Here is a 12,667-nt window from a genome sequence, read left to right on the forward strand (position 1 = left end):
GCTCATTGTGAAGTGTCATCAGTACTTCGTGGAACACAAGGCGATGAACCTCCCTGGTAAGCACCCCCGCATTCGAGACAGTGTCTCCAAGTGCCTCGGGTTTCACCTCTTCGCATTGGGTATCGGCGCATGACAAGGTCTGTTCGTTTGAGGATTCGTACATGGAGGCTGCTGAAGACGAGCTTCTGGCCCTTGAGGTGGAACCATCAGAAGATGGTGATGGAAACCTGCTTGATGTCTCCTCTGAAAGTGAATAGGTTTTATATATTGTGTTATCGGTTTAACTGCGAAAATTGTATTCGTTTTTTCGATCTTCAACCTCTCCAACCAATTAAAAGTCGTAGAATGTATCCCTTACCCTATTTGAGATGATTTTTCGTCATAGTCTTTTTCTGACTCAAATTTGAAAGGCACCTCAACCGGATAATTTAGTGCGTTCACAGAAGCACTTTTCAAACGAGATTTGTAGTTTTTTTATATTCTTTTTATGCGAAAATTGAGTCTCAAATGGCTGAGATAATCAATGGAGAGTGATGCCCGATCCCAATTGGGCCCTACAATACACGGAACGTTGGAGTTGTTTTCGAAGTCGGTGGGCCCGATCGAAGGCGGCCGGCCGCCAGTGGAGTGCGGCAACGGAGCGTGAATTGAATGTGCGATGGGATGCGTTGCGTCTGCCTCCGTCGTCTTCGGTTCGGCGCGACTGTGCCCGCGCCCGCACCGTTCGAAAGGAAGACGCTGACGCAGGTCACACGTTCGACTTGGACATGATATTTTTTTCCGTGAAGAGAGCGGCGAGCGCATCACGCGCGACCACACGATGCGCCCAGCGTTGAACGACGCAACCATCTACAGACCGATCACGCGCGGCGCAAACCTCGGCACGGTCAAAGTGCTCAGAGAGGGCTTACAGAGCCAACAAAGCACCAGTGTTTTCCCCATCGCGTTCCGACACAACTGTCTCGCATATGGAGCTCAAAGCGCGCAAGCAAGCCGAAGAATCAACGAATTCTGACCCCGAAACAAAGGCGCACTGCCGAGCGTGTCTATGTCTACAAGCACGTTGTGGATGCAACAGGGGTGAAAATCCTCGATGACTGTAAACTCTCGCACGTTGGCGAAGATGTCGAACCGCGACAGGGCTCGCTCGAGCCAGGACGTGGCGAACGGAATGATGGCAGCGCGGCGTTGTTGCTCAGCGGAAACGACCAGGTGTATCATCCTGAACCAGTTGCAGCCCCGATGTCCCCAGAGAGGGTGGAACCCGATGGAACTCCCGACACGCGCTTTGCATCGATTTGCATTGCTACGCCGGCCTCAAGCAGCAACGACCGACCCCATGCTGCGGATCGGTCCTCCACCACAAGGAGTAGCCAATCTAGCCCAGTTCGAGCCGACGTGGCGCCGGACGATATCCCGTGGAACCGCCTCTCCCCACGAAGCACAGGAGCCCCGGCAGGACCAGTGCACGCCGTTGGAATGCCTGACATGAGGTACTCGGTCAACCAGTGCTTCTACCTCTCTGCCCATCCATCTTGGCCGGGACAAACTCGCCCTTCTCGCACGAGCAATGTGCCTGGCACATCGTCCAATCGACCATATGCCACGACGTCGAGCACTGCCGCCAGCAGTCCATGTCGAGCCAACGGTATGCCCGACATGCCACGAACGGCTCAACCCCAAGCTGTAAGGCGAGCAGTTTGTCGGCGGCTTCGTCGAGTTGTGGACTTTGCAAAGCGGATGGCACTCGTGGCATGAGATATGCCTGCAATCGCAAGCGCTAGCCGCCCAGGCCACGACCTTTTTCTTGAGAGCCAACATGTACCAACAAGTGCGCTCGTTGTGGCATGGAGCTTTCACGATTTTGAGAAAGGGGACAACGCACCTTGGCAGCATGTACACTGCCATCGCAGGCGGTGCGTGTGTGTTTTTGCGTCGCGTAGGCCGACGTCGACTGGGCAAACATGGCGTGGATGGAAGAGAACTGGAAGCCACGAATGTGCGATGCTGCACGTTGCAACCGCCGCCGCCATGGGCCATCGCGGCGATACGTAGCACTGCCTCGTTGTGCTCCATTCTCGACGAGTTTGACCTGTGCAGCGCACGTCGTCGCTTCGATTCCCATGCACGATCTCGATAAACGCGCCGCTGGGAAGCATTCCAGCACGCAGCATGGCCGGTGTCGCCAACTTCGACATGCCGGCTGCCCCTGTCGCCGGTCGACTCTCTGTCGAACCCACCACGTGTAGGATGGAGGAGCGCAGCCGATCGTGCCCACCGATTGAATCTAACATGCACGCCCTGATCTTCTGTGGCTGTTTGGGGCGCGCCCAACGGTCGACGTGCTCGTATGTACTCGACTGTCATGGTCGCGATCTGGTTTGCCCGAGTGGTTGGCAGCAAAAATCGTTTGTCGCGATGCCGTCGCTGAACGCATCACGACGATCACAACAATCGCCGAACGCATGTCTTTGTCGCGATCGTTGATTTCGGACGACGTTGGGGCCGCCGACGCCGTGCTCGTTTGTCACACGGGCCACCCTGCCGCCGACTCGTTGGCATCCCGATGGGTTGTAGTAGCCCCAACTGCGTCGTACCATCGGCTGGTCGAAGCGCGCCAGACAAGATGCCAGATTCGCATTCTCGCCAGCTGGACACGTTGTCCATGCAGGGGAGGGGGGGAGCGTAAGAGTCAAGGGGCGGCATGCACTCGGTTCAGATCAGATTCGCGTCAGTGTGGGCCACGGCACGCCGCGGAACAACTGGATTTGTCGCATGCCCATTTGACGGCGGCGTGTCTGCGGGAAGTGCGCCTGCAGTGGGTTATGGATGATCCGCCGGCGGGAGCTCTCGTTTCTCTCGAGACGGCCACGCACCCAACGAGCCGGTGTTTACATGATGGCGATCGTGGCGGCGGCCGATTCCACGGCGCGGATTCACGCGCGTTCGCACGACCGTCGAACGAGACGTCCCGGCGCTTCCTTCAAAGCAGCCGTCGACGCGCGCGCGCGCGCCAATGGCGGCGTTGTCGTCCGGGGCGTGGGAATTTCACACCGTTCAAATGTCCATCGAACATGCGTTGTCGTGTGCTCGCACTGGAACGAAGCACTGGCAACCTGATAAAACGTCCGGCTTGACGCACGCGTTTTACTTGAAAAAGGCCGTTTAAACACCCAATGTCCGGGTCAACCCATTGACGTTATATGGGGCGTGCGAATAAAACGCAATCTGGTCTCGACATTGCGTCCAGCGTGAGGGCCGCACGACCGCTGGCGTCCAAGTTGAGCCACGACCGGCTCAACTGGCTTTGACCCGCCGCTGGTTCACTTTCCCATCGTCCGTGTGCATTCGACGATGGCGTCGCTGCCCCCGCAAGATGAAGAGCGGTTCAAGGACATTGCAAAGCAAGCCACGGCCGACCTCATTCGCAATGCGTTGCGCCTGCCGCAGCTCAAACTGTTGTCCCGCATCCAGCACAAAACGACCGCCCGCCAGGCGCTGGTACGGTCTTGAGTCCCATGGGAGCGACGTTGTCATGGGACATTCATGCAGGTTTACGGTGGCCAAGACATTGTAAACCCGGCGTTGCCCCTCGTAGGCGCCCATACCTTTATTCGATCGACATTATCCGACGTCGCCGACTTGTTTCAGCTCGACACGCCCGCGAAACAGGATGCATTCCACGCGACCGTAGGCTCCCGCATTGCATCCAAGCGAAAGCTCTTTTCCCTGTCGCAGCCGCACGCGACGAACCATGCCCAGTGCGACATTTCGTGGTTTGCGTACAACTCGCCCGTCCCCGGCATGTCGAAGCGAGACTTTTGCGTGCTCGAATCCCACAACGAGATTGAAATCGTCGACCACTCCAACATCGCTCGTCGTGGATGGGTGCGGTGCATCCACTCGATCGACGACATTGCAACGTATCCCTCCGTGCCCAACATGGTGCGGGCGTCCATCGCCCGAGTACGTCACTTTTCGAACTGGATCAAGGGCTGGCCTTCATGCAACGTTTCTAGTCCGGCCTCGTTTGCATCGAAACCGACACACCCGGGCTCTTGGACGTGTACTACGTGCTCGTGCCGGTGCTCACAGGTGCCGGGTGGAATATCGCGACGAAGCGAATGGCAAAACGCCAAGTTGAAAAGGTGTGTGTTTATCATCCGCCGCGCCCGTCGAAGGACGGGCGTTTCTGTATGTGTACTACCATTTTTTTTGCTGTTGACGATGGAGTGGACGCGTTGCTGGCGCGACGGGATGATGCAGTAAATTCGCCGCCAGGCCGACCCTCCACGTGCGACCAAGCATTCTTGGCAATGGGGAAAACATGGGCACGATTTGTGATTTGTTTGATCGTCTGTGGCATGTTGTCTTGATTTCCCATTTTGTGTAGATATTGCGCCTTGAGCAGTTTCTGGCGTACCAGCATTTGGACATGGACTGCGTTCGAGTGATCTCGCCGTCGTCTAAACGCCAGAACGCAAAACTGTGCACCCGCTGCTCGAAAACCTTGCACTTGTTTCGACCAAAGCGCCAGTGCCACCGGTGTTTCGAAGTACGTTGGATTTGTTTGTGCCAGAACAAACGGCATCGTTCGTGATTAGGCCATGTGTCCCACATGCGGTTGCGAGTGGCCGCTTCGAGGAAAAAAATTGTTTGTGTGCCATGATTGCTTCCATCCTGGCATGCATGACCCGTCGTCAGGTGACTGATCCAACTACTACGTACGTTGGCATGGTTGAACGTTGTGATGATGAATAGATACCCTCCGCGGGCGGCAAATGACAATTTCAATTACCAAAGCCAAGGTGGAAGGCCTCTTGGAAGCAGTGGCAACCCCCGATATCCTTCGCGACGAACTCGAGCATGACGTCGAATCAGAGCGCTACACAAGCGACACGAGTGGAGCCGACTTGGACGACGAAGTGAACATTGTCGAAGATACCAAGTTGCTCCAGTTGCTGTGCGACCAGGATGCGCTGTATCGGCTTTGCCAGCAGTACAAATTGGACTGCTGAGCAGACGAGACCCCATGAAGAGGACTTTTTCCATCGGAAGACCGAGTCCTCCTGTACCAAATGAATCAATATCATGCCACTCTTTATTCAAGCGATCCCATGCACGGGTGTCATGCAAGATGAAGTTTGCCCAAAACATTCGCCGCTCGCAGCACTGTTTCGCCACACTTGTTCCAGAGGGAGGAGGCGAAGACGGTTGTGCTTGTGAAGGCTACAGTCGTGATGGAATTTCGAGGAGCCACTGCCTTGTTTCGGCACATGTTGAAAGGGACAGATGCGGAGACGGACCTTTTTAAGAAACGCAAGGCCCTCATGGCCAATGCCTCGTTCCTGGCTGTTTTACTCACCGATTACTGTTTGGCTTTCAACGAAGAGCAGCAACGACTATGTTATGTTGAATATTGCGCGAGCTGGGAACCTTGCCGATCTCTAAAAGAACGAGGTCCGACCAGCCCACGTCAACCTCAGAGCCAGGTCTGGCTTTCATACGATGTAGATCCACGGCGAGCATGGCGCTTCGAGGCGTCGATCCGCCTTCCTCAGGGAAGCATGACGAAATGGACGATTGGATGATGGCCAGTTTTCGTCGCTGCAAACTCTACTAATGTTGTTGTTGAGGGTCCATCCAACCAAAGGAGGTGTTTGATTCCGTTCCTGCGACCCTTTCCACAACTAACACGATGTGCATTCGATCTATCTCAAATCGAATGGCAACTTTGACGAGTCGGCATATAATGCACACCATAGTTTGTTGCCAGGATGGTGGCGCCATGCACCAAAACATTCAAAAATGTTTCGAGTGCCTCAGCTGAGAATCGACGTGGGGTGCGTCCGGCCTACGTTCCAAGGGCTCTTTCTGCTCTTTACATGACCTCTCGCTCACATTTGGTTCGTCGCTTCCATGTTGGCCCCGCATTGCGCAAGCACTTTGACACACTGGAGAAACTAGTTTTTACGGACTTGTGAATCGCGCGTTGCGAACCTGCTGGATCGTTTGGTTGGACAATATCTTGGCTCAATGCAAGGACACGCGCGTTGTCTATCGCACGGATGTGCGCTGTGTGCCCTTCAGGCATGTCGTTCGATAAATGGCTTCGTTTCCACCGGACGTCTGCTTGTTGCGGCGAGGTACTCAATGCAATGTCGACGCTGTCGTTGGAATCGCTTGGTGCAGTCGTCCCTACGCTCCCATCGCAACCAACCAAGCCAATTGCCACCAAAACACTTGCGTGCCATGGCCATCCGCCTTGGTTTCGATCAAGTCGACATGCCCACGTGACCTCCGACAAGCCTCCGCAGTGTCCCCAGTGGCATCTTCACAACAACGTGGTATAGTCAAACCTGTATTCTGATTGGACCAATGAAAACATACGAATATTGTCCATTTAAATGAATGAATTTCCATCTAAATAACACTGCCGGACAATTCAAGTTGACATGGAGATACTTTTTTTCCTCAAGACCAGGACTGCACAATCAAGCGAATGCTGGCGATCGCATCGTACCATGGAAAGTACCTCGGTTTTACATTCAAATATGCCCATTGGCGTCGACTTCTCGACGGGTATGCTGAGATCCTGCGTGAATATTTTCAGATCGCCACGAAATTCGGATCGCGTTGGATTGGCTGAATACATTTCCAAGAATTCCGCGATTGCAGGGAAGCGATTTTTTGATTGGCTGTTGTTGGTTATATTCAATCGACGACGCAATTCCGGCACAACATGAGGGCACTCACAACTCGTTCACGTCGTCGAGTTTGGTATAGTTACACTCGGAGCAGTAACCATGGAGTACTGCGTGGCACAGGGCGGCCGCCATGCGCAAGAAATAGCGACTGCTCGTCCACGTAAGGTGCACATGTTTTTTGTGACCTTCAATTTGTTGGCATGGACATGGGCGATATCCGGATGTAGAATATATCCGGTACAATGGCGGCGGTCAAACACATTGGTGTTGGCGGGTCGTCGTCGCATGTGGCGCACGGTCGGGGCGATTCGTACGGGCGGCCCACGTCGGGTGCCGTCGTCAACTCCTTGTAGTCGGCGTTGTTTCAGCGAGGTTTCGTCGGGAATTGTAGGCCACGAGCATCTCCTCGTGGGGCTGACTGAAGCGGATGAAATGCTTCCCGTCACGATGGTGCAGGACAGACAAAGCGCCAAGCGTGTGTTGGAGGTGTTGAAGTCCCTCGGCCCAAAGCACATTCATGCGTGTGACACGGAAGTTGCAAACATCGACGTGAAGAAGGTCGGGCCAGTCGGAAACGGCAACGTAACTTGTCTCTCCATATTCAGCGGACCAGACGTTGACTTTGGCAACGGACCGTACGTGTGGGTCGACAACCTCGACAGTGCTGAAGGTAATCCTGCCTCATCTTGCGCATTGCATCGTCAGGAGCGGAATAGGAACCATCGAGTATTTTCGAGAGTTTCTTGAGAGCAAAACCCACAAGAAAGTGTGGCACAATTACAGCTTTGATCGCCACGTGCTGTATAATCCGTCAACACGCATCAACGTACAGGGACTTGGCGGCGACACAATGCACATGGCGCGACTTTGGAACACAGCGCGCTTTCAGAAAGGTGGTTATTCGTTGGAAGCGCTGTCGGCCGACCTCATGGAACGTCGCAAGAAACCCATGAAGGAGCTTTTTGGTGTGCCCAAGCTGAAGAAGGTTCACAAGTTGAAATGCCTGACGTCACTTGTTTGAAGTGATGGTCCCGTTGAGTAGGATGGCACTCCAGGAAAGGAGCGTCTGGTGCCTCTTGTTGAAGAGCTGCAACGCTTTCCAGAGTTTCGTGAGCGGTGGATTCGCTACAGCGTGTACGATGCCGAATGCACGTGGTTTTTGCACAAGGCACACTACTTTTTAGCGATGGAACAAGTATTTGACACGTTTTTGCAGGTGCTGCAACACAAATTGGAAGACACAACATGGCATTTTCAGACGTTGGCCGATGGAACTATCTCGCGGCATTCCATGTAAGTTGATTCCGTGCTGTATCATGTGCACTACGCGTACATTTTTTTTGGATTTCGTGTCCGCTGCATTGCAGCGAATATGTGCATGTGATTGAAATCATAATATGATTTGTCGAATCATGGATTTTGCTCCACACATCAAATATTAAATTATGCTCGTTTTTGATACGTTTTACACGCTTGACCGTCATGGTAAACGAGATACCACGAAAAATCATCGTGAACTTGCCTAGGTATGATTTTTACGTGGAGTACTTGGTCCCATTTGGTGAATGCCTGACGGACTTGGAGCGAAAAGGCATGCATGTGGACCTGGCGAATCTTGCCAAAGTCGAGCAACAAGCCTTGGCGGATCGTGCCAAGCTTGAGGAAGAAGTGCGGGAATGGGTATCTCGGTATGTTACATGTACAAGTTGCCTTGTACACAACGACGTTTGGAAAATTCGCATTGACGTCCAAAATGAATCCTTGTCACAACGATAACACCTTGCGGTTGTTAGGTACGTGCCTGAAGCCAAACGAATGAACTTGGCCAGCGCGACGCAAAAACAACAACTTCTCTTCGCGCCGTACTCAAATCCGCAGAAGAAGATCGACTTGCCTGTGGAGCGCATGTTTGATGTGGAGAATATCGAACAAATCATTGAAAACCCTGAAAAGCAGACCAAGCCGAAGAAAAACCGATCCATTACCATCCGAGGATTGGGAATTCCACCAGTGCAGTTTACAGCGTCTGGAAATCCTGCTGCCACCGCCGAAGCTCTCAAAGAACTCGCTGGCAAAGTATGCTTCCATTTTGCACTTCGTGTATTCACATTTCAAACTTCATCGTAGCCCTTGGCAGATCCCCCGCAGTACGGACGAGCATTTGAACACTTTGACGACCCCGAAGAAGGTGCGGCGACCTGCCTCGCTCTCAAGAAAATGTACGATATGAGCTCCATCGATACTATGCTCAACAATTTTATCCTCCCGTTGCAAGGTAAGCTGTAGCATGTGGTCAAACGAGTTTGATGGAATCTCATCTGCATAACCATTGTGGAAATTGTTGTGAATATTGATTCCAGTTCGCCAAAACGTTGATGCTGCATTTTGCCTATATTACTGTAAGCATGCGAAATATGTAATTTTGTCGATGCTATCATCGTAGAATTGGCTGACGCCGATGGTCGGGTACACGGGTCATTAAACTTAAACACGGACACTGGTCGATTAAGCTCACGCAAGCCAAACCTTCAGAACCAGGTACGGTTAGACGATTTTAAATTCTAACCACCAATTGGTTTGCTCATTCAGTAGTTATGTCTTTTTGTGTAGCCTGCGATGGACAAAGATCGGTACAAAATTCGCGATGCCTTCACTGCCGCCGAAGGCAAGCTCCTCGTGGTAGCCGATTACAGTCAATTGGAGCTTCGACTCTTGGCACACGTCACTCAATGTAAAGGCATGATCGAGGCATTTAAAGTATGTACCAGCTTTTCACGACTAAATGTTGTTCATTGCGCCTTGTTCCATTGGAATTGAAGGTTGTGAGCGGAACCATCCATTGAGATATGTTTTCACGTCGTCGTTCGACTGAGTTGAAGGATTCATTTTATTGAAACATTTCGACGTAGGCAGGAGGCGATTTTCACTCAAGAACGGCAATGGGCATGTATGATTATGTGCAAAAAGCAGTAGAGGCTGGTGATGTTTTGCTGGAATGGGATTCAAGCAAGGGTAAACCCCCGGTGCCGCTTCTTAAAGATGCCTTTGCGAAAGAACGGAAACATGCCAAAATTCTCAATTTCTCCATTGCGTATGGGAAAACTCCTTTTGGATTGGCCAAGGTACTGCCCCATCCCTTCAACACAGACATTGCGTCAGGTCGAAATGACGTTTTGACTGCGCACTCTTTTCAATACGATTTTGACGTTATATTCTTGGAAACTTTAGATGCAATGTATTGTTAACTAATACTGAAACACTTGTAGGACTTCAATGTAAGTCGAAAAGAAGCTGCGGATACACTGGAGCGGTGGTATGCCGATCGACCAGAAGTCAAGGCGTGGCAACAGCAAGCGATCAAAACCGCCAACTTGTTCGGGTACGTTGGCGCTTCAGTGTTGCGATTTCCACTTGTTTGTATGGAAGGCATTGTTTCGGATGTGGTAGTTTTGCTTCACACACACATTGCAAGCCTTGTCGTGCGAATCTGCAACGGGGGGGAGGGCAGATTCATCGTTTCTGAATTAACCGTGAAGGGTTGTTGCACAAATTGGATTGTCGCATCTGGAATGGGCGACAACAGCCCTGCTTGTGAATTGAAAACGTTTCCTTTGAATCGATGCGGGATTTTTGTATCGCATTTGGAATGAAACAATCTTGTTCTTTATACCCACGGAAATATTTTGGATGCACCACATGCAGCGTCTTGGCACCATGATACGCGTCAAGGAATGGATCGTCGTTAACAGAGTGGCAGATACACACGTACTCTGATGGGGCGCTACCGCATGCTACCCGACGCCACAACCAAATCCAAATCCTTCAGTCATCAAAAAGCAAAGTCGCACGCGGAGCGCGCGGCGATCAACACCCCCATCCAGGTATGCGCCGAGTCCACGACTATGTACAGACGATTTCGTTAACGTCAGGGAGCTGCGGCGGACGTGGTGATGCGTGCAATGCTCAACATTCACCGGAACGAACAGTTGCGAGCGATGGGTTGGGAAATGGTGTGCCAAATTCACGATGAAATCATCATGGAAGGACCGGCGGAATGTGCCAAGGAGGCATGCACACTCATGGTGGACTTGATGGAAAATCCATTTGAGTCGCCACTCAGTGTCCGACTCGAAGTTGAAGCAAAGATTGATTCGTCGTGGTATAAAGCCAAGTAAAAATGACATGACGAGTACGAGGGACTGGAGTTATTCGCGCTGAGTAAATGCCAGCAGCGCCATAATGCCCACCGCCAGAATCTTCAACGCAGGGTAGTCGTTCATGAGAATCGTGGCATACCCGAGGTATGGCACCGATGCCCGTGCAATGCCGACCACGTCACTTCGCTCCAACCACAACTGTCCGGGGGCGTACAAGCCTCGGTCGTGCACGTTATTGTTGTCGCCCTTGGTAAGGTACAAATCCGACCCGTCGGAAGCGCGGGTGTGCAGATCCAACACGCGATGGACGATGGGAATCTCACGGTCCTTGATTTTGAAAACAACAATGTCTCCAATTTCGAGCTTGGGCTTGTTGTTGTCCAAGAACAGAATGTCGCCGCGCTGGAACGCAGGTTCCATGCTGCCACTGAGCACGACAACGATGGGGCTTTCACTGACCGTCAGGCCCATCAGACCTTTCCAAATCATAAGAGCGCTGATAATCACCATGCCCAAGTTGAGAAATTGGTGCGTCAGTTGGCGCTTGTTCTTGTAAAGCCGCCGAACTTCTTCCACCTGCTGCGCCACCATCTTCTGCATCGTTCCTGTTGACGGTCCCAATGCGGGCAAACTCCAAAAATGGTGCAACGTGGCAGAATTTCGCACGGTTCCGTGACCCAATATTCTCAGTCAAGTGACCTGTCGCTTGATATTGTGCAAGTGCACAGGTATTTAAACTAGTAATACTACGTCTCAAGTACTAGTTGTTTTCATTAACAGATGTTGTCGTCTGCCCTTCGCCGACAAATTTCCAGATATCGTGCCATACAAGCGTTCCGATATTTCAGTGTCATCAAGGTTTGTACCGAATTTGATGGGACCTACACCCAGTTCATTGGATGTCAATGCAATTATCGTTTTAACATTGTCTGTCCTGTGGCAGTGCATAGAACTGCTATTTTGTGCATTGGCAGTAATAGTTCCAAGACTGGTGGTGGCACTCCAGAGCATGGTCAAATTAGTATTTACTAGAACGACTACTATTAGTACAAGTACTAATAGTAGTCGTTCTACTGTAGTTTGTGCCTGAAGTGTACTAACTAGTCACGGACTGTATTTTACGTTTTTGCCTAGTAGTTCAAATGAGCTCGTGATGACTCGGTGTTGGAAAGACATTGACGAGCAGCATCCCCTTCATCATGCAGTCCTACTTCGTAGCTCCCTGCAGGTTGAACATCTTGCCCTGACCCACGCGCGATCTCACAGGTTTGGCTAAATTTTGAATGTTTGGAATTTTCAATCGCCGCATCGTAAACGTAGAATAGTACTGGGAACAAGTGCACATGCCGCTTTCAAGGGATATCCGTGTTGGTATCTTGAGACACTGAGCGAAAAAGGCATGCTCAGCGCTACTTCTTTCTCCTGGACACATTCATGCAAAGGCGCTGGATGGCAAAGTACAAATGGGACTGCGTGAAGCAGCGACGCGGGCAACATGGGATATCTTAGATATGGAATAGAGGCCTTAACCACGCCAAAGATGCCCTGTCGGTCGAGCCATTCGTCACCTGGGTGGTGCATCCCTCGATCATGTGCTTGGATGCCGCCTATGGTCAGAGTACATGACGCTCTCACCTACTTCTTTTGTTCAGATTCGACGGATGCCGGGGAATTTCCGCTCCTTGACCTTGAATGCTACCGTTGGGAAGCACTACGGCCACGTGAGCACAGTGGTGGAGCCGCGGTCGGATGTCGTGGAAACTTTCGGTGCGAATGCGGCGACATCGCAGCAAAATTCAACAA

General features: G+C 51.8%; 4 protein-coding genes across 6 annotated transcripts; 3 read left to right on the forward strand and 1 right to left on the reverse strand.

The window, feature by feature from the left end:
* The first annotated feature begins 566 nt into the window (after positions 1–566).
* H310_09642 (hypothetical protein) lies at positions 567–2,422 on the forward strand. Its single transcript, XM_008875777.1, has one exon. The coding sequence runs from the start codon at positions 1,243–1,245 to the stop codon at positions 1,756–1,758; it is 516 nt and encodes a 171-aa protein (XP_008873999.1). The 5' UTR covers positions 567–1,242; the 3' UTR covers positions 1,759–2,422.
* A 757-nt stretch (positions 2,423–3,179) lies between these two features.
* Positions 3,180–5,253, forward strand: H310_09643 (hypothetical protein). 3 transcript variants are annotated; one of them, XM_008875779.1, is made up of 6 exons: positions 3,180–3,501; positions 3,553–3,966; positions 4,020–4,148; positions 4,394–4,555; positions 4,605–4,704; positions 4,762–5,253. In XM_008875779.1, exons 1-6 carry the CDS (start codon positions 3,355–3,357, stop codon positions 5,016–5,018), a joined length of 1,209 nt encoding a protein of 402 aa, XP_008874001.1. In that variant the 5' UTR covers positions 3,180–3,354; the 3' UTR covers positions 5,019–5,253. The 3 variants fall into 3 exon arrangements, with proteins under 3 accessions (XP_008874001.1, XP_008874000.1, XP_008874002.1); XM_008875778.1 differs by having other exon boundaries at positions 4,394–4,704; XM_008875780.1 differs by having other exon boundaries at positions 4,605–5,253.
* Positions 5,254–7,386: 2,133 nt separating this feature from the next.
* On the forward strand, positions 7,387–10,904 carry H310_09644 (hypothetical protein). The gene is made up of 12 exons (XM_008875781.1): positions 7,387–7,692; positions 7,750–7,875; positions 7,924–8,000; positions 8,234–8,395; positions 8,501–8,783; positions 8,835–8,982; positions 9,151–9,245; positions 9,318–9,464; positions 9,617–9,829; positions 9,974–10,086; positions 10,465–10,588; positions 10,637–10,904. The coding sequence occupies exons 1-12, from the start codon at positions 7,558–7,560 to the stop codon at positions 10,880–10,882; spliced, it is 1,869 nt and encodes a 622-aa protein (XP_008874003.1). The 5' UTR covers positions 7,387–7,557; the 3' UTR covers positions 10,883–10,904.
* H310_09645 (signal peptidase I) lies at positions 10,836–11,541 on the reverse strand. Its single transcript, XM_008875782.1, has one exon. It carries the CDS (start codon positions 11,462–11,464, stop codon positions 10,913–10,915), a length of 552 nt encoding a protein of 183 aa, XP_008874004.1. The 5' UTR covers positions 11,465–11,541; the 3' UTR covers positions 10,836–10,912.
* Positions 11,542–12,667: the final 1,126 nt, after the last annotated feature.

The sequence above is a fragment of the Aphanomyces invadans genome (genome assembly GCF_000520115.1).
Source record: "Aphanomyces invadans strain NJM9701 unplaced genomic scaffold supercont1.22, whole genome shotgun sequence".
Classification (NCBI taxonomy): domain Eukaryota; phylum Oomycota; class Saprolegniomycetes; order Saprolegniales; family Verrucalvaceae; genus Aphanomyces; species Aphanomyces invadans.